General features: G+C 36.5%; 1 protein-coding gene across 41 annotated transcripts in view; it reads right to left on the bottom strand.

Annotated features, from left to right (window-relative positions):
* Nucleotides 1-20,908, bottom strand: part of TTN (titin) — a 332,717-nt gene that overhangs the window by 220,499 nt on the left and 91,310 nt on the right. For 39 of the 41 annotated variants that reach the window (XM_089690388.1, XM_089690411.1, XM_089690396.1 and 36 more), the window contains 4 exons: nucleotides 14,190-14,465; nucleotides 12,900-13,463; nucleotides 4,152-4,433; nucleotides 59-337 (listed from right to left, as the gene is read on the bottom strand). In XM_089690388.1, the coding sequence (XP_089546514.1) occupies nucleotides 59-337; nucleotides 4,152-4,433; nucleotides 12,900-13,463; nucleotides 14,190-14,465 (1,401 nt within the window). The remainder of the gene's footprint in view (nucleotides 1-58; nucleotides 338-4,151; nucleotides 4,434-12,899; nucleotides 13,464-14,189; nucleotides 14,466-20,908) is intronic. The other 2 variants (XM_089690426.1, XM_089690428.1) reach the window with 2 other exon arrangements.

Below are 20,908 nucleotides of genomic sequence, written 5' to 3'. Positions count from 1 at the left end.
ATAAAGAATGGTGTGTGAACAAATTGTCTTTGATATCAGTGAGGAGTTGAAGAGTTACCTTTAAGTTTTATATTACAAATGCAAGTATCACTTCCAACATCGTTGGAGGCCTTACAGTGATAGTCTCCAATATCTGGGGCCTCAACATTAAGAATGTGAACAGAAGCAACAAGATTTTTAGAAGTTACTTTGTACTTTTTACTGCTTCTAATTTGTCTGCGATCTTTGAACCAAGTCACTTCAAAAGGTGGTGTTCCCACGAGTTCACATTCAAGACTAACATCCACGCCTTTTAAGACTTCCGTTGGACTAGGCTTCTTGCTAAAGACAGGAGGCTCTATAAAAATAATGAACATAAATTACTAAATCGTGTCTAACTTTATCTAGTTTATAATGTGCATGCTGATGTTTTACTTTATATTTTTACCTATTGTACCTATACAAATCTATAAATAGAAGATATATTACAGTTAATTATCAGGGGCATGTTTATAAAGCAGTGAATCTGACATTGAGCAAACGTTCCCTGCTGGAGAATCCTCTAGGTCTTTGTGTTTTAAATGACAGTGATTGATTCTCCACTAGAGCATGTTTGAGGAAAGCCACAATCACTGCTTTATAAATAGACCCCTAGTTCACATATATGTGGATTGGATGCGGTTTGAACCACATCCAATCCGCATGACATGTGAAGTAACATTGCTTCCTATGCCTGTTCACATGTATCCGATGCACTGGCAGTGTAGATTCAGTGTGAATGAAAAAAGAGTCTTGTCTGATTTCTGAGCAGTGCGGTCCATATCAGGTGTGGATTACAGGCTATTGACTTCTATGGGAACAGCCTATAAATTGCACATGTTGTCAGGTATGAACAGGATTTCAGTTCAGGATCAGAATTTCAGTTCAGGATCAGGACCTCTCTACCTCAGAAAAAAAAACAAAAAAGCCTTTCAAAACTGCATCCAAACTAACCCTGAACCTGTGAACATTACAATCTACAGCTATGTCACAAAAACTGGTCCTGAACCAGCCCTGAACTGCTGAAAAAGCAGATTGCAATCCTCACTGAAACTGGACCTTGAAATCCAGAGCACACGTGTGAATTGGCACTAAGTGTTAGTTTATAAATGTTTTCACACAATTACATAGTTACATAGTTAGTCTGGCTGAAAAAAGACAAACGTCTATCCAGTTCAACCAAAAAAAAAAGTTATAATCCTATACTCAAAGTTGATCCAGAGGAAGGCAAAAAACCCAGCAAAGCAAGATTCAATTTGTTCCTGCAGGGGGAAAAATTCCTTCCTGATCCCCCAAGAGGAAATCGGATATTCCCTGGATCAACTTTACCCATAAATGTTAGTATCCAGCTATATTCTGTGTATCTATATTCACACAACTTGCACCCAGGATTTACACATTTTCTGATTCAAATCCAACTATGAAAATGGGCAAATCTTGTGTAAAAACATTTATAAACAGAAGTTTACAACTGATTTTAAACTTGTAATTATGTCCCTATAATAGGCAAACTGTAGGAATTACATTTTTATTAGCTTTATGTGTCAGTGTAACACTTTAAACACTTTAAGCTGCTCTTTCCACCATGCCAAAATGTTATCAATATACATTTCTTTAAAATAGACTTCTCAACAGATCCTAACTTTCTCTAAAGAAAATATTACTATAACTAAGGTGGGGTTATATACTTTATAATTTATAATCCCTAACATGCTATATAGAGTATTCTACAAATATCCAACAATGAAGGGCTCATTCACACTATCTGTGTTGACCTGCGTTTTCCTGTACTGGAAAAACACAGGTCACTGCTAGGGTACATAAAAAACATCCTGGATGGCCCTGTATGTCACTGCACAGCACAGTGCTGCTGTGGAGGCACAGTAAGTGCCACTTTATGACACTTTGAAGACAGTTAAAAATGCAGACACTGACATTGACACTAGCCTGGATGGTCAAATGCTGCATTTTACCATGTAGGCTAGTGTGAACTTATCCTTAAAGAGTAGCTCCACTTTTGTTGAGAAAAAAAAATAACCCCCTCTTGGCAATCTATGTGCATTGCAGGGATTTTAACAAATCTTGTTGCATATTCCTGCCTTTTGTTATTCTGAAGAAATAGCTGTTTGATTGTTTGTCTGTGTACATGTGCAAAATGAGAATGAATGGGAGTGATTTTATAATCTGCTACTGTATGTGCAGGGTTCTAATGAGAAAAGTGTCAGAGTCTGCATCACTTTAGATGTGATTTCCCTTTGGGATTATCTCACCAAAAATTAAATTTTTGTTGCAGGGGATGCCTAAAATCTGACTTGTATATTAGTGCAGACTTCTGGGAAAATCAGTTAGCCAATCACACAAGCAGGAACTGACATTTCTGAGGGGCGTTCCTTTCACATTCTGTGTACAGAACGCCTCCAGGTTGCCATATTGCATTGCATTTAATGGAAAATTACAGTGCTGCAGACTGAAAAATAATTTTTTAAGGTAATTTTTAATAATATTCAATTACAATGTGATTTGTGTATACTATATTTAATGTTTTTATTTGCTAATTTTTCCATTGAAAGTGAAGTTACCCTTTAAAGCTGAACTCTATTCAGATATCAAAATATCAAGTAATGTAGTCAATTATTACATTAAAAGGGCACTGTAAATGTAACTAAATGTAAGCACCTGACTTTGTGTTTATATTTGCCTCCCTTGTTGCCCAGCACAGGGATGGCCTGCACTGGCAGCCAGTCTGACACTGTTGTAGGGCATGTGTGTTGACAGGGAATGAGCATACAAGAGGAGGGAGCAGAATGAGTTGAAGGAATACTTCTTTTGGTACTTATCAGTATAGGAGTGTACACTGGGACAAATTGTGCTCTGTTCTATAGCAGAAGTATCTAGATCACAAAATTGTCAGATTGGAATTACAAATCTTTAGGCAGGCTAAATAATTTTTTGGCATGCATGTGTTTTTAACTGTATATTTATCTGCTTGCCTACGGTTTAGCTTTGACATTATGAAACTATGATTGGATTCAAACATTGATTTGTTTTTCAGTTTTGGATAAAGTGGGTAAAGTTTTGGACCGTCATCAAGTTTTATTTTTGTCCTTGATCCCTCTGGTGAGATTCCCCCTTTCTGTCCTCGTAGGACAGAAACTACAGTAATGTGTGTCGTCCACAGAAGCAGTAAAAACATACACAACACAGGCTCTAACCCATCAGCTCTTAATTGCCAGTAGGCTCAGTTTTTTTTAAGAAGAAAGTTTGTATATCTCTTCTGACAAAAAACTTTTTTGGTAAATGAATATAGCCTGCCGAGCAGTTCAGTGTTCACTCTCAGGATTTTTGGAGTCTAGTGTCAGGATGCAGGTGCTTGCATTGCATCATTGACAGGTATACCATGGCTAAAGAAGTAAGAAGCCAACAGTAGAAGAAGCTTCAGTGAAGTTTGCATTAATAGCTGTGGAGTAGCGAGGGAGAGTATGGAGCTCTCATGACTGGCACATGGAAAACTCAGAGATAAATGTGTTATAACGTGCAAGCCTGTCAAGCACACCTTTCCCTCAGCCCTCATTTCTGCTTAAGAGGGGAATGCAGGAAAAGGCATTTGAATCTGCTTCTTGTTTGAACAGAAACTTCGTACGTAAATTATAAACATGTATGTGTGCCATATGTTTGGGCGAAGTTAGCAAATCTTAATTGTGTGCCATCTCACTTGCAATGACTAGCTTGGAAATAGCAAATTAAATATGAGTGATTTCACAGTAAACTAATTTTTTGAAAGCCCATTCAATTAATCTTTTGTTATGCATTAACAAGCATTGGATTAAGACTGCCCATTGAAATGGACTTCTGAAGCACAAAATTATCCCAATTATCAGACAAGTCACAAAAAGCACTATGGTGCAACACGTGTTGTCCTAGTGCATTGGGGTGCTATTTCAAATGCATGGCACCACAATGCGTCAATTAATGTAACATGCATTGCGGTAACATGTGATTTGCCACAACACATGGATGTAAATCAGCCCTAAGTGAGAATAAACACTAAGTATTCTGCATGCACAGCATAAGTCATGTTGGTGAGTCCATAACTCTAAAAGTCAGCTGAGCATACTTTGGAAGGCATTTCTGACCTTTGACTACAATCTTGATACTGGAGCTGGCACTGCCAGCATCATTGTTGGCTTCACAGGTGTAGTCTCCACTATCTTCAATGCTGAGGTTGCTGATTTCAAGAACTGGTATAAAGTCAATGAAAGACATGGTGTACTTCTCATTTGCCTTAATTTCACTGTCGTTTTTGTACCAGGTGATTTTGATCTCTGGGGATCCACTGATCTTGCACTCACAGCGGACAGAATCACCTTGTTTGGTTACTTTTGTTGACTCTAACTTCTTGATAAACTTTGGTGGTTCTATAAAACCAAAGGGGAAAAAGATAATTAGAATTTAATTAATCAACAATGGTAATTGGAGGACAAACCTGAAGAAGAGGTGGTTACAGATGTGTAGTGCTACACAATCATCAGTCTCAAGAGTAAACAAAACACTTAAACATTTAGTAAGACAAACATACAGATGACAAAATTAAAGCAAATCCTCGCACCTGGTACAACCAACATTGCACTACAAGTGTCGCTACCAACATCATTGGTAACTTGGCATGTATAGCGTCCAGTGCTTGAACCATCCACTGTGAAAAGATTTAAGAAACCTATTGACCCTTCCATTCCAAGGAAACATTTAGGTCCAGAAAAGAGTTCCACATCTTCTTTGAACCATTTAATTGCGAATGGTGGTGTTCCTTTTACTTCAACTTTGAAATCCACCAAAGAATCGGGTATTGCCTTTTGACTTTCAGGTTTTAAAATGAAGCTCGGAGGTTCTATGGTGTTGGAAAAAGAGTGTTTCAGTATTTTTGATTTTACATTTTCTTGAAATAATTGATCTTTAGAAAGTTGTGTTTACACCACTGCACACCATATTCTATTTGCAAAAGCCCATATTTTAAGATTGTTATTATTCAAAACTGACAAGATTGTAAAAGAGAATTAAATAAAAAAAGAATAAATCACTTCAAACCTTTTACAGTCAAGATGGCGGTACATTCAGCAGTTCCTGCCACGTTCATTACTTTGCACTTGTAGTTGCCACTATCAGACACATCTATGTCAGCAATGGTCAAAGATACTGCATTTTCATGGGAAACCAGCCTGTGCTTTGCGCTGTGCAAAATTTCACTCCCATCTTTGAACCATTGTGCATTTATGGGCAATGAACCAGCAACTTTGCATTCCATTTGAATGGAGGATCCAAGAACCTTATCCATTTTTGTTAACTTTTTTGTAAAAGATGGAGGAATAGCTTGATCTGTCCAATAAAAAATATAGCCAGTTATTTATCTACCCTGGCTAATTGAATACTTTTTGGCAAGTGCTAAAAAAGAATATTAAAATACAAACCTAGAACAGTTACAAAAGCTGTACAACTACTGGTTCCAAAGTCGTTTTCAACCTTAAAGATATATTCTCCACTATCCTCCTTGCTTGCAGACTGAATCCTCAAGCTGGATACGTTATCCTCAAAGCTTAGGGTATAAAATCTGCTTGGCATAATCTGTCTGCCTTCTTTGTACCACTTGACTTGGAGATCTGGTGTCCCAGCCACGGTACAATACAAAGTCACTGGATCTCTTTCAGTTACATTTACTGATTTGGGTCTCTCGACTATCTGTGCAGGCTCTGTGTTACAAATTAAATGCAAAATTATATAAATAAAAAGGATTCATTTTATCATTTCAATAACTAAGTAAAGTAAAATTTGATATTTAATAGCCTAGCACAAACCTTGAGCTATAAGAGAGGCAAAACATTTTTCTGTCCCTGATTCATTGGAAGCTTGGCAAATATATCTACCAGTATGACTGGCATCAACAGTCCTGATATAGAGAGTAGCAATGTTGTTCTCAAAGGTAATTTGGGTATTTTCATCTTGCTCTACAACTTTATCTCCTTTTATCCAGGACACTGTTATAGGGTCAGAACCTGCTATAGCACTTTGAAAAACAGCAGAGCTTCCAAGGATTGTGGTCGAATTTTCTATCTTCTTGACAAAGGATGGGGGATCTAAATAAGACAAATCCATTAAAAATGTGGTTCAAACATGTTCTCTAGTTACAGAGAAATAGAGAAGAATCGATGGTATTTTTTGCAACTAACCTTTCAAATGTACTGAGGCACTGCAATAACAGCCTCCAGCTTCATTTGATATTGCACACTGGTATTCACCAGCATCTGAATAGTCAACATTAAAAATGTGCAGCTCAAATACTGATTCCTTTTGAACCAATGAGTACTTTTTACCACTCCGAATCTCCTTTTTGTTCTTTGAAAAAGTTACATCGAACGGTGGCGTGCCCAGAACTTCACAAAATAACTTCACATCAGAAGCTTTTACTACTTCAATTGGCTCAAATACGGTTTTAAAAGTGGGGGCCTCTAGAATTTAACAAATAGAGTGGCTTATTAAAAATTAGAAAACATATAAAGTGACAATAAAAGTATTAAATGTAGAAGGACTAATAACTAACCTTTTACTTTAACATCAATGCTGCAGCTCTCACTACCTGCCTCATTGGTGGCCTCACAAACATATATTCCAGTGTCTTCAATAGTGGAATTGATAATATCAAGAGTAGCTATTCCATCTACAAATGAAATACTGTATCTGCCACTTGTCATTATGTCATTTCCATCCAAGTACCAAGTAACCTTGATTTCAGGTGTGCCAGTGATTTGACAGTGGAAAGTTGTTGACTCTCCTTTCCTTAACAACAAGATTGGGCTTGGCTTCTTAACAAACAGGGGGGGCTCTAAATATAGACAAAATATTTATCTCAATAACATTCTAAAATAAGATGAACTAGGCTTAGGTATGATAGAAAAGAAAGCAAACCTTTAACAAAAAGTGTTGTTTTACAAGTTGCTGTGCCAACATCATTGCTAACTTGAACTGTGTAATTTCCAGAATCAGCAACTTTAGCTGATAACAGTTCAAGGATACTTGAAGATTCATCTTTCCAAACTGATCGATTTGCTCCTGAAAGGAGTTCCTTGCTATCCTTAAACCATTTGATTACCATTGGAGTGGTGCCATTCAAGACAGTCTTAAACTGAACTCTAGACCCTGGTAGAGTGTCTTGTGACTGAGGCTTTTCAATAAAATATGGAGGTTCTAAAATAAGTAAATAAGAAATTGTTAAACAAATGTTTAGCTAAATTTGTTTAAAAAGGGGCTCTGTCTGAAATGAAATAATAAGGAATGCAAACCTTTCACAGTTAAATATCCACTGCATTGATTCTTTCCTGCCTTATTTGTGGCAATGCATATGTAGGTGCCACTGTCCTTTCCTTCTAATTCATTGATCTCCATGAATGCTATGTTATCGTGGAAGGAATATTTGTGCTTTCCACTAGGTTGAATTTCTTTGTCATCCTTTAACCATTTCACAGTTATTGGATGTGAGCCAGAAACTATACATTCAAGATTAACAAAAGACCCTTTCACACTGTCCATTTTTTTCAGTTTCTTTGTAAATGATGGTGGGATTATTAGATCTATTTAACACAGAAGAAATAAACACCAAGTTAATCGCAAATTAAATGTGTTTAAAGGGACAAATATATATATAATGAAGGAAAAATATATCTCAGTACTAACCTAATACATTGACAGAAGCTGTGCAAGAGCTCCTACCAACATCATTCTGTACCTCAAATGTATACTCTCCACTATCATTTTTGTCCGCTGAAACAATTTTCAAGACGGATACATTCTCAGTAAAACTAATTTTATATTTTGGACCAAATTTTAGCTCTTTTCCATCTTTGAACCATTTGGCTGTGATTTCTTTAGTACCAGAATATTTACATTGCAGTGTTGCAGGGTCACCTTCTGTGACATCAACAGAGACAGCCTTCTCAATAATTGTGGCAGGTTCTGTTGTTAAAGAAGAACAAGTTAGTTAAGAACTTGTTTACAGTTTTATGGCTTTTTATTTAAGTTTTTAAAAGCAGAGAATTAAGAGGACCAACCTTTAACTGCCAGCACCGCAGAGCATCGTTGAACGCCTGCATCATTTTTGGCTTCACATGTATACTTGCCACCAAGGTTGCTTTTAACAGAAGTTATGTGTAGTGTAGCTACATTGTTTTTAAATATTGCTTTGATGTTTTCATCTTCCATAACTTCATCATTGTCTTTCCACCATGATATGGAGATGGGCTGTGACCCTTTAACAGAACATTGGAAGGCAACCATTCCTCCAATGAGGGAACTAAGATTTTCAATTTTCCTTGTAAAAGTAGGGGGTTCTGACAGATAGATGAAGAGTTGTAAGAAATAATTTATAACTAAGTTAAATTTTTAAAACAGAATTTCTTATTTAATTTTTGGGTGCTACTAACCTTTTAGAGTCACAAGTGAACTACACAGACAGCTTCCAACGTCATTAAACACCCTACATTGGAATTCTCCAGTATCCATGGAGTCAAACCTTAGAATGTTGAGGCTTAGTAAATTGTCCTGGAAAAAGGTTTTGTACTTCCTACCACTCCGAATAGGTTTGTTGTCCTTGAACCATGAAACCTCAAATGGAGATGAGCCTATCAATGAGCCTTCCAAAGTAACATCTGAATCTCTCAGTACTTCAATATTTTGAAACTCTTTTACAAAAGATGGAGGTTCTGTATTTTAAGAGAAATGCCTTTCAGTAAATAAAATGCTTTAACAATATAGAAATAAGAGTATTGAAAAGAAGAGAAAAGAAGAAGCATTGCCTTTAACACACCTTTAACTATGACAGCACAGCTGCATGTATCTGTACCAGCCTCATTTTTAGCTTGGCATACATATTCGCCGATGTCTTCAAGACTTATACTATAAATTCTAAGAGCTGCTACAGAGTTCAGGAATGACACACTGCAAGCATCACTTTCTCTAATTTCCTTGTCGTTTTTAAACCAGGTAATGCTAATAGTTGGTGTTCCAGCTATTTTACATTCAAGTTGTACAGCATCGCCCTTTTTGAAAAGCTGTGAAGGTTCTAGCTTCTCAACAAATGTTGCTGGCTCTGTGGAATTTAAAAAGAGTTAAAAAAGAGAATCTTGTGGTGAAGAGAGTAAAAGAAGGTATGCATAGCTGTAAAAGCAAAGAAGAAGTCAAACCTTTCACAAATAAGTTTGCACTGCATTCCACAGCGCCAGCCATGTTGCTGACTTTGCAGACATAGTTTCCAGATTCCGATGTTTTAACTGCATAGAGTTCCAAAGAGCTGCTGGTGTTCTCTTTAGCAATGTAGCAAGAACCTCCAGTTTTAAGTTCATCCACACCTTTAAACCATCTTATAGACAAAGGTGGTGTTCCCTTAAAAGTGGTCTTCAGACACACAGTTGATCCTGGCAGGGTATCTTGTGAATCTGGTTTGGTTAGAAAGCTTGGAGGTTCTAAATGTATGAAGAACAGACATTGTAAAAATAAAAACCTTAAAGAAGCATTAAGGAGTATTGAAATTAAAGGAAGCAGGAAAAGGCATGTGAACCAAACCTTTAACAGAAAGAGTTCCTTTGGATTCCTTGCTTCCTGCTGAATTTGTTGCGTTACAAGTATAAATTCCAGCATCACTCAGTTCTAGTCGACTTAGATCCAAAGAGGCAGTACCTTCCACAAATGATATCTTATACTTGTCTGGAGTAAGTTCTTCCCCATTTTTAAACCATGCAACTTTCATGGGCAAAGAACCAGACACTTTGCACTCCAATCGACATGGTACATTTATTACACTGTCAATATCTCGCAATGCTTTAGTAAAAGATGGGGCAATGGTTCGATCTGTTTATGATAGAAATATATAGGTTTATTGGCAATTGTTCAACATATTGAAAACTATGCCAACTGTACTAATTCTAATTTTAAGAACTAATCATCATACTAACCTAATACTGTAAACGTGATCTTGCAGCTGCTACTGCCGACATCATTGGACACCTCAAATGAATATTCTCCACTGTCCTGAATTTCAGCAGAATAGAATTTTAAGGAGGCAACATTATTTTTAAAACTGATTCTATACTTTTTGCCAGAGGTTATCTCCTTCCCTTGCCTTAGCCATTTAACTTTAAGTTCAGGTGTACCAGATACGGTGCAATCCAAAGTGGCAGGATCTCCCGCAGTCACTTGGATTAATTCAGCTTTTTCGACTATGGTGGCTGGTTCTAAAATAAAGTTAGATATTGTCAGAAACAAGTTTTAGATTACTGGTTATAGTTGATGTGAAAGATATAGAAGAAGAATCACTAACTGACCTTTTACCAACAATTCTCCAAAACAACTTTGGCTTCCTGCTTCATTTTCAGCCACACAAGTGTATTTTCCAGCACTGTTAATTTGCACGCTGCTGATATGGAGAGTGGCAATGCTATTGTCAAATGTGACTTTGACTTTGTTATCTTCTCTGACAACATCTCTTCCTTTCATCCAAGTTACCGTAATGACCTCAGAGCCTTTTACAATGGCTTGCAGAGAAACATTGTTTCCAACTATAGCAGTGACATTTTCAATCTTCTTCACAAATGATGGTGGTTCTAGTTTGGAAGATAGCAGTAAATCTGAGAATTTCTTAATTTTAAATAACTGCTATGGTCAAATACATACTAGTACTAGTATATTGTTGTTAAAATGTTAGTACTAGTTTTATTTTTTGACCGCCAGAGCACAGCTCACCAATTAGAGATTTAAGTCTGTTCTCTTATTCAGTTAATGTTTGTACATCTAAAGAGTTATTGGAATGCTAAGTATTAAAAAAATGCCCAATGCAGAAGTGAAATGTAAAATCTCAACTCCATCTAAAGCTTTCTGCTTTTTTGGATAGCGTGGGAAGGGTTAATCTTTTTCTTTTTTTTAGTAGCATTTAGTGCTGCAGCAACAAGATGTAAGATATGATAAACCAACAAAGCAATAACCAACATAGGACACCAGCACACCTTTGTTTTTCATTTATGAGACTTTACTGACATACTTTATAAGTATGTAAGTAAAATATCAACACAAGGTTTTAGGACAAAAGTTTTTCTTTGCATTTTTACTAATTATATGCATTCAAATCAGTAAAGACACAAAGAATAAAGATGTGCTGATGGCATACATTTCAGCTGGTTGGGAAGAGTCCACCTAACTTTCTGCACCAATAAAAGCCTGAAAAAGGATTTAATGAGTGAAAGCCTCATGCATGTGATAAAACAGATCCCATGCAGGAGCAGTGATGTCCCTGAGCAAGAGGTGATGATATATCAGTCATTAGACTGTTCTTAATATATTTTGCTTATCAAAGGTTCTGAAAGAGCAACAATTATGAATGTATTAGCTAAGTATGGACAGCAGCAACCCAAAGTTCTTCTTATATTAAAGTTTTCCAGGACTAGGCAGATTTCATTCCTTGAGCTTACAAACTTGACCTATATTTTGACTGAATATATTTGTGCATTAATGTTTTTTATGTATAGGCCAGAGGTCGGAGTTAGGGCACGGAAAAAAAGTAATTTTAATTCTAGTGTTCAATTTATCCATATAATGCATCTTCATGATGTCACTTCTCAAGTGGTAGATCTCCAGCTACGCATTAGCCACAGACGGTAAGATAAGAGATATTAATAGTTAAAGATAATGAAGGTATGAATTGGTCATTGAAGAGGTATTTAGGTGTTAGAAACCAAAAGAAATCATCTTTTTCTAAAAGAAGAAGAGGAAAAGCTATACTAGCCCAATACTAACCTTTAAGCCTGTATGATGCACTGCAGTTGCACTTTCCCACTTCGTTGGCAACAACACACTCATATTCACCAACATCTGCACTATTAAATGAGGAGATTTCCAGACAAACAAAAGACTTTTGATATATGAGCCTGTACTTTTTGCTACTTCGTATCTGTTTCTTATCTTTGTACCAGCTAATTTCAAAAGGTCCAGTACCAGATACTTCACATTGAAGAGTAGTATTTGATCCTTTTACTATTTCTGCTGGTTCAAGTGTTTTGATGAAAGAAGGAGGCTCTAAAAGAGTATTAAATTATCAAAAGATTATTACAGAAAGAGGATACATTCATGAATATTATTTACCCCCTATGAAGAATCAACAAACAAACCTTTAACAATAATTTCAGAAGTGCAGCTTTCGCAGCCAGCATCATTGAGAGCTTCACAAGTGTAACTTCCGCTATCATCAACTTTCATGTTTGTGATATCTAATACAGCATTTGAGTTGTCGAAAGTCATCCTAAACATTTCACTTGGTGTAATAGCTGTGTTGTTCTTGTACCAAGTGACATGGATATCAGGTGAACCCTTAATTTTGCATTGTAAATGTGCTGACTCTCCCTGTCTTAACAAATAAGAGGGTTCCACCTTCTTCACAAAAGATGGTGGTTCTATAGAAAAAAGAAACATTACAAATAGAATAAGCTGAAATAGGAGAAAGAACTTTTCTTGTTAACAGGTATTATGAAGAAGAAGAAAAAGAAGAAGAAGGTGATTTGTTGGATCTTGCCAAGTTCAGCCATTCGGCCCATAATTTTGCTCAGCCATATACAACATTCACACTTGCTTGAATCATATTCGATAAACCTCATTCAGTCATACATACATACATACCAAAATTGTATTGCAGACAAGACAAGTACAAGACAGTTTACAATGAGTTTATACTAACCTTATATATGATATGTTAAAAGAACTCCTATAGAAAAAGATAGCTATACTATTTCCTTTGGTGGTATACTTTTAAAGCTGTGTTGTGGTAGGTATGTGTAAATGTATTGTATTTTTCTTACCTCGTATTGTAACAACTGAAGAAGAGGAGTTGCTTCCTGCATCATTTGTTGCAGTGCACACATAATTTCCAGAATCCTTTATCTTTGCCACTGGTATTTCAAGAGAAGCCACTTTGTCTTCAAAATAGATTTTATAATCCTTCCCTGGAAGGAGTTTGTGGCCATCTTTTGTCCAGGCTACTGTCACTTTTCTGTCTTCGTCTACTTGGCACTCAAGGCGAATAGTTTTGTTCACAGCAGAACGCAAAGGTTCCAGTTCTTTAATGAAGTGTGGCTTGTCGATAACTATCAGTTCTGCCTGGCAGGTGTCTGTTCCAAACTTGTTAGATGCTTTGCAAGAATAGATGCCTTTGTCAGTCGTGGTAAGATTCAAGAGCTCTAGAACATGTTTGTTGTTTGCGGCTGAGACAAGAATGTTCTCTGAAGAGGAGATGGGAAGTCCATCTTTCTGCCATATTGTATCAATAACTGGTGTACCTGACACTGTTGATTGGAACTTAGCTTTTTTACTCACAAAAGAGGTAACAGACTCTGGTCTAGTTATAAAAGATGGAGGGAAGGCTTCTGCAAAGAAAACAGAGGTTTCAGTACTTCATCAGTATTTTAAAAGCACAGAGCTTATGCCAAAAAGTCAGAAACCTAAAAGTGTAATTTCTAAAAATGCAGTTCCGGCATATACTACAGTCTATTGTGATAAAAAGAAAAAAATGTATGCAGCTGCTCTAAGAGAGCACACACTCACACACACACTCACTCACACACTCACTCACTCACACACTCACACACACTTTCTTAAATTTTGTGCAATAATGTTAGGTGATAATAATTACTTAGAATTTACTAAGTTGGTCAGAACATCATATGATAATGCTATTGTATTCATTCTCTGCATGGCTACAAAGTTTAATAGCATTTGTTATACTGTGAAAAGCAAAAGATCACTATGTGAAAAAAATGTAACTCATAATACCTAATTTATGCGACATACCCAAACCATATTTAAGTTTCTAAACGTAATAGTTTAGATTCAGATCCCGAATTTTTTTTATATTCAAAAGTTTTTTTTAAGTAGTCTATTAAAGAGAAAAACCACTGGAAGAATAGCAAAAGACTGAGACTCAGGAAAAGGATGGTGTTTATCTACCCGAAGAAACTTTTTCCCAAAATATAAATAGCATTCACTTACCATTATTGTCATGAATGTTCCACATGAATCAAATACACGCTTGTAAGAAAACATATGGGTGTAAATTTATGTGTGTCTTCTGCATGTTACTGATATTTACTCACCAGTCACAGTTAAGGTTGCAGTAGTGCTTATGCTACCAAACTGATTGGAAGCTTTGCAGGTGTATTCACCACAGTCAACAACCTGTGGTCTAAGAACTTCAAGATTTGAAATGTAGTTTGATGTCTTCACAGAGTATTTGTCACTCTCATAGAGTTCACGTCCAGACTTGAACCACTGGAATCTAACATTGGGTGCAGGTTCTGTCTCACAGGTGAAAAATGCAGAATGGCCAATGGCTGCTTCTACAGACTCGAGCCTCCTCTTCAGCACAGGAGCTACAACAAGGGAGAAGAAAAAAAACTAAGTATTTTCTTAGAAGAAATTATACATTTAAAATAAAACTTTACTTGAACGTGGAGTGCTTATTTCAGGAATAGTGAAGTAAAAATGGCTGTGTGAAAGGAAATTGTTAGCAGTTTACATCAGATTACATGGTAGCACCAGTTCAAAGAAGTGATATCAAATTCTACTGTAAAATGGTGTGAACATGCACAAGAAATGTGGCTTATCAAAAGGAAACAAGTCAGCTGAAAGTGAAAAGTCATTTATTTATTAGCCCTGCAAGTGATAACTAATACAAGTTTAAAAAAATTAAACAAATAATCTAAAATTACAGCATGCATGTACCTATTTAAAATGAGGCTGGGAAATGAAAAAGGTAGAGAATTAAACTGTCACAGTGAAAGTGAAAAGTGCCAATAATGTAATTGAATGGTTTTGTACATATGGGGATGGATAAAAGAAAATAAGCAAATAGTACTGACTGTGACTGTATAGTTATCAAAGGTCTCTATAGCTCAGGTTTAGATGGAAATTTCTTTTTATCAATATCTACAGAAATTTGATGAGAGAAGTGTCAGTCATTTTGAAATAAAAAGCCTGTTTTATTTGTAGCATAAATCTTGGTTCACACTACTGCGGTCTGAAAGTTGCGCCGACATACAGTGCAATTTTGCCAGGCGACTTGAGTACTACTTTGAAGTGACTTTGAAGTGACTTTCGGGAAATGCCTGGGTAATCTTCCTGTAATATTGGAACCAAATCACATCAATATAGATGAGGATCCGACTTTGAGGCAATGTCCATTAAAGTCTATGGGCACAAGTCAGATAGAAGTAGTCTTGAAGTAGTACAGGAACCTTTTCTAAAGTTGGAGCGACTCCAGTAAAGCTAATTAAGATAGCTCTCATTGACTAACATGGGATTTCACATGTCATGCGACTTGGGGTCTCACAAGTCAGATCCCAAGTCATGGCAGTGTGAACCGAGCCTAAAGAATTATTTTGATGTTTCAGCCATTAGGGATACAGTAAAAAAACCCAAAAACCTTTGATAAGCACAAGTCAGTTGAACATATGCATACAAAAAATGACACAATGTTTGCTGTACCTGTTAAAAGACAAGTTAGTACATAAAAGAATGTCCTCCACAGCAAATGTGTCTAAATTTATTATGAGGCAAAGTGAAGCTAAGTGTAGTGATATAAAAATGTGCTCTTTTCAAAATCCAGTCATGCACAGGGGATTATTTTGTTCTTTATCTCCAACTTAACATAACTTTGCTGCTTAAAAGAGAAACATGCAATAAAATGTTCAGAATTACTTGCCTCTCTGATGGGCAGCAAATCTAAACTCAGCTGTCTTCAAAGGCAGAATTTTCAGCATTTAACTTTTCTGAAAGTGTTGGATGCCTGCATCCCTGGCCAAGCACTGTGGTTCTGTCTGCTGGCACTATGTCACTACAGGACACAGTAATAATGTAGGGGCTGGCTGGATAACAGCACGGGACCAGGCATCTGATATGCATGGAATTAAGTTGAATGGCAAGATTCTGCCAGAGGTTGTAGTACTTGAAGACAGCTGAGTTCAGACTCTCTGACTGCTGGAGAGGAAAGTATTCAGAGGATTGATTTGCAAGTGGCTTCTAATGACAGATTTGCAGCAAAGTAGCAAGCCTAAACATACTTGCAACTTTGAAATATTTGATGATTCAAGTTTCAATTTTTTAAACTTTCTAGCTCACTTAGGCATTCCCCTTTTATAATAAAACAACTAAGCTATAGATTTAATGGGATGGCTTGTGATTAAAAGAGCAGATTGAAAATGTTAATGTTATGCTAATAAATAATGGTTATGCATTGACTATTTACATGAGGTGTTAGTCTAATAAAAAGTGTCATTAGATCCATCCTATAGCATAGGAAAAGGCAACTTTCTAAATTTCAATTGGTGGAACAAATTTCGATAATTTTTTTTATTGGCGTGATAAAGAATTCAACATGTTATGAGTTGTCAGGTTGCCTTCTCCTGCCTTAAAACACTGCATTGTGGTTTTGTTGTTAGCAGAAATGTGTTACATTACTATCCCCACTATCCAACCTCGTTTAACAACTGTAAGTTGAGCTGATGTTGTTGATTTGCCAGCGTCATTCAAAGCCACACAGGTATATTCTCCTTGATGTAAATCCATTTGTACTTTGCTGATTACTAAAGTATAGGTATCATTATGTTGTGAACACCTGAGCTCTATGCCTGAAGACAATAGTCTATCATTAAAGTACCAATTAACAATCTTAGCACTGTTTATAACTGTGTTGAAGGTAACACAGTCCCCTTCATTAGCCATATAATCTAATAAATGTTGCCTAATTAATGGAGTAGAAGATTCTTTTAAGAGCTCATCTTCATATATTTCTTCCCGTGTCTCTCTCTTCTTCATTATCTGTACCTGTTCCTGTATGGATACAGCTGAAAATGTAACTTCATCCGTGCAAGCTGCTGCACCAATGTCTTTAATCTCAATATGCGTCATAACAGCACTAGATACTTGTTTGACTATGCTTGGCTCAAATGCTTCAGACTCAGTCTTTACATTGACAGACTTATAGGCATCAAGTAAATGAGGTTTATCTGCTACTGTAGCTGTTGACATTTCTTGTTGTTGTTCTATGGCAAACAAGGCGTTCTCTTTCCTAGTGACGATACTTTCTGGTATGCTGGCTTCCAATACACGTCTTTCTTCAACTATAACAGCCTGAAAAGCTGTTTTAAGTTGAGCTTTAAGGTCAATGCTTTGTGGATAAACCCTTGGAAGAGACAAAGTTACTTCTTCAATGGAAAAATTACTTGTTGTGATCATATAGGTGCATAAGGTGTTCTTAGGTTCTTTGGTTACTTTAATGCTTTTAACATCTATGTTTTGTATGTTCTTCAGTATTTCTGCAGACAAAAGATCTGATTTATTTATCAAAGCAGAATACAAAGCTCTTCTAACATGACCTTTAATTTCCAAATGAAAACTTCTTAGATCTTCTGGGGTAATTAGTTGCTCTTTGTGAAGGATAGCTGTATCAAATACACCATGTGAGCTCAGAAGTTCTTTTGGTTGTTTTTTTACCTTTAACATTTCTGTTCCTGATTGTTCTGAAATGTTCAAATGTTCCTCTTGTATAGCTTGTGTTTCCTCTACAGCTAAGGGCAAACGTACTGACTGACCTTCCTGAATTCTTGATGCATAATCTTGTTGGGCTTCATCTGAAGGAATAACACTTTGTATTGGTATACCATGGTTCTCAATGCAGGTAATTTCTACAGGACGAGTTATTTCCCGAGTAATTTGACAAGTATTTATGTCAATAGTTGGAACAAATTCAGCATGACCTTCAACAATAGCCCTACTTTCTCCTGTAGTACATAGCTTTATAACAGGCTGAAAGTCATCTTTGTGTACTGAAGCCCTTTGTCCCTTCTCTGTTGCAATTAACTCCTCTTTTGGCAATAAAAGAACATCTTTCATTGCGATAGCACATTTGTGTTGTTGGCGTTCAATAACAAGCATAGGTTCTACTCCTTCAGATAATATTTGAAGTTCTTTTATACCATCTCCTGAAAGAATACGTTTTTCTTCAACATGGAGACTACGTTTGTAGAATTTCTCCATTTTGTTTAATGCAGTACTGGAATCTGGTTTTATGAAAATAATATCTTCTTCTTTAGGTAACAAAAACTCAGACTGTATAGTCTGCATATTTAAAATCGGGGGAGGTTCTTTGGAAGAACTCAGATTTAGTGCACTAAAACCTTTTATATTACCAGTATCTTCACATAAAACAGAACGATGGTCATCATGCAATGAAGACAGCAGAATGACTGGACTTTTTGTGATATCAGCTTGGTCTTCAGATGGCATAGTAAAGCAAATGTTTTCTTCAGTTGGTAGCTGTGTGTGAGGTTCTACAACTTGCAAGTGCATGACTTGCCTCAGTTCATGGTCACACTTAGCTACTTCTTCAACTTCCCTGTCTTGAATAGACAATGCATGTTCACATAGAAACTGCTGTTTTTCTTCCAACATCAAACCACTTTTTAAGTGTAGATCTTTGATGAGCATAGCCTTTTCATCCTTTGCTTTTTCAAAATTCAGATCCTGTTCCCTTAGCAAAATATGTTGAGAATCTATCACTGGGGTAACCAATGGTTCTAACAAAACCATGTCTGCTTTTGAAGAAATATTTTTCTTCTCCAAAAGATGTGGAGCTTCTTCTCCAAGCAACTGCTCTTTTGTGAATTCCTCAACAATCTCCACATTGTGAGTATGTAAAGCTTCTTTGGCTTCAGGTGTGGATACTGCTGCAATGATTTCCTTGACTAAAATTGATGCTGTTGTATCACATGATATTAACTGTTTTTCTTCTATTAAAACTGAAATAGGCCTTGATTTTTTCTCATGTGTAAGACCTAACTGTAAACTGCATGGGTAGTCATCATTTACTTCTCTTTCTTTATCTACTAGTGTAATTTCTTCAGTGACAGGTACATGAAGGGATTGTGATTTAGGCCCACCTAAGTCTTCAAAAACAGGACTTACAATTTTCCTGACATTTTGCTCACTTACATCTGTGAGCTCTGTGACTACTGATGTAGCTAAAGGCATGCACTCATTAGGCTGTGGCTCAAGTTGAATCAACTGTTGTTCTAAATTAATCACTTCCTGCAGTGAATCACCTTCCTCACTGTGTCCAGAATACTTTCCTTCTATTCCAATTGTGTACAACATAGTAGAATATTCTTGCTCAGACCTTGCTTCACCTGGTAACTTAACAGCATATAGGCGTGTTTCAGTGCTTTCAAGAACAGAGGATTTCTTGTAGGACTTGGTAACTTTCATTTGTGATTCTTTCTCAGCTATACTAGAATTGGGGACAACCACCAGCTCTGCAGTGCAGGATGTCTTACCAAGGCTGTTAAATGCTTTGCAGGTGTACAGACCACTGTCTTCTTGTTGGCATTTGTGAACAGTTAAAAAGCCTATGCCATCTTCTTTCAGGCAAATGGTGTAATGCTTCCCGACCAATATCTGCTTATTATCCCTGAACCACCGAACCTTTGGCTTTGGATTACCTATGACTTTATATTCCAAAACTGCTTTATCATTTTGGGTGGAGCAAACAGATTGTAAAGCCTTCACAAAGGTTGGTGCAAGAGGTTGATCATCGTCTTTTGATTGACCATCCAGAGTTAGGGATGCCTCAAGATGTTTGCTGATATCTATATTCTCTTTCTGCCTCACTGTGAGATATGAGCTGCACATGGTTTGGCCATGCTCATTCATTGCAATGCATGTATACTCTCCCTCACTGCTTTCTTCCACACATGTAATAAGGCAACTGTATTCGTCACCATCATATAGGAATTTGTAAACCTCAGATGTGCTCAGCTCTTCTCTGTTGTGCCACCAATGGATACTGGGCTTTGGGAAACCACTAACAATAACTGACAATTTGACTGCATCTCCTATTCTAGCACCTAGTGATGAAATCTGCTTTGTGAAAACTGGAATACTAGCTTCTTTTTTAAATTCTAAATTGCTTGAGTATATTGATGATTCAGGCATAGATTCAAATATTCTAGTTTTAGGCTGTAATTGAAGGCCACTGCTGAAGGTTTCTGTTGTGTCTTCCTCAGTAGATATTACATAAGAGCTAGACACATCTGTGCAAACAAAAACAGTTGGTAATAATATATTAATATATAACCAGCACAAATTAGTTTAAGTCAAGAAGGCTAGTGTAGCCTTTTCATTTGATGAAGAACCAAATTAAACATTAGAATGCTGAAAACAATTAATAAATGAAATGTAATGTGTCATGTAAATTAAAGGTCCCAAAAATATTTCCAAAAAGAGTGTTCTCATAATGATTTACAAATTACAGTTTTTTTGTCTTGAGGAAATAACTAATATTAAAAAAAATATAAATATCATAAGAACCCTGCCAAAATATTTTAGGGAAATATGTTTTAAAGTAAAACTAAAATTGGGTTTGGAAAAAGCTCAGGCAGAGAAGCTTTTAAATACAGTAGATTCTCTGGATGCCTCCTCTTCCGTAAGCTCTTCTCCTGGCCTTTTTTTCTGATTACACTGAGCCATACATGCACAGCTCAGTGTACATTCTTGTATGATTTTGTGCTGGGATGAAGTTATGACATCCCAGCTCAGCCAATCAAGATGACCGAAGAAAGGGTGAAGATGAAAGCCCAGACAATAGAGTGACAAGGCGGAGTGCAGATATTGCGGTGCTAGAGGGGGCAATTTGCAACCTAACCCAATCCAGCCCAAAGGGTAAAACAAATGTTAATGCTTGAGCACAATTTTACAACTTTAACATGTGTTAGTATGACTGTAAATATTGTCACAACTACTTAATGTATCCAGGTGGATT

The sequence above is a fragment of the Staurois parvus genome, unplaced genomic scaffold, assembly GCF_062004578.1.
Source record: "Staurois parvus isolate SC_StPar_1 unplaced genomic scaffold, SC_StPar_1.0 ptg000530l, whole genome shotgun sequence".
In the NCBI taxonomy this organism is placed as follows: domain Eukaryota; kingdom Metazoa; phylum Chordata; class Amphibia; order Anura; family Ranidae; genus Staurois; species Staurois parvus.
This window is presented reverse-complemented; position numbering and strand designations above follow the sequence as displayed.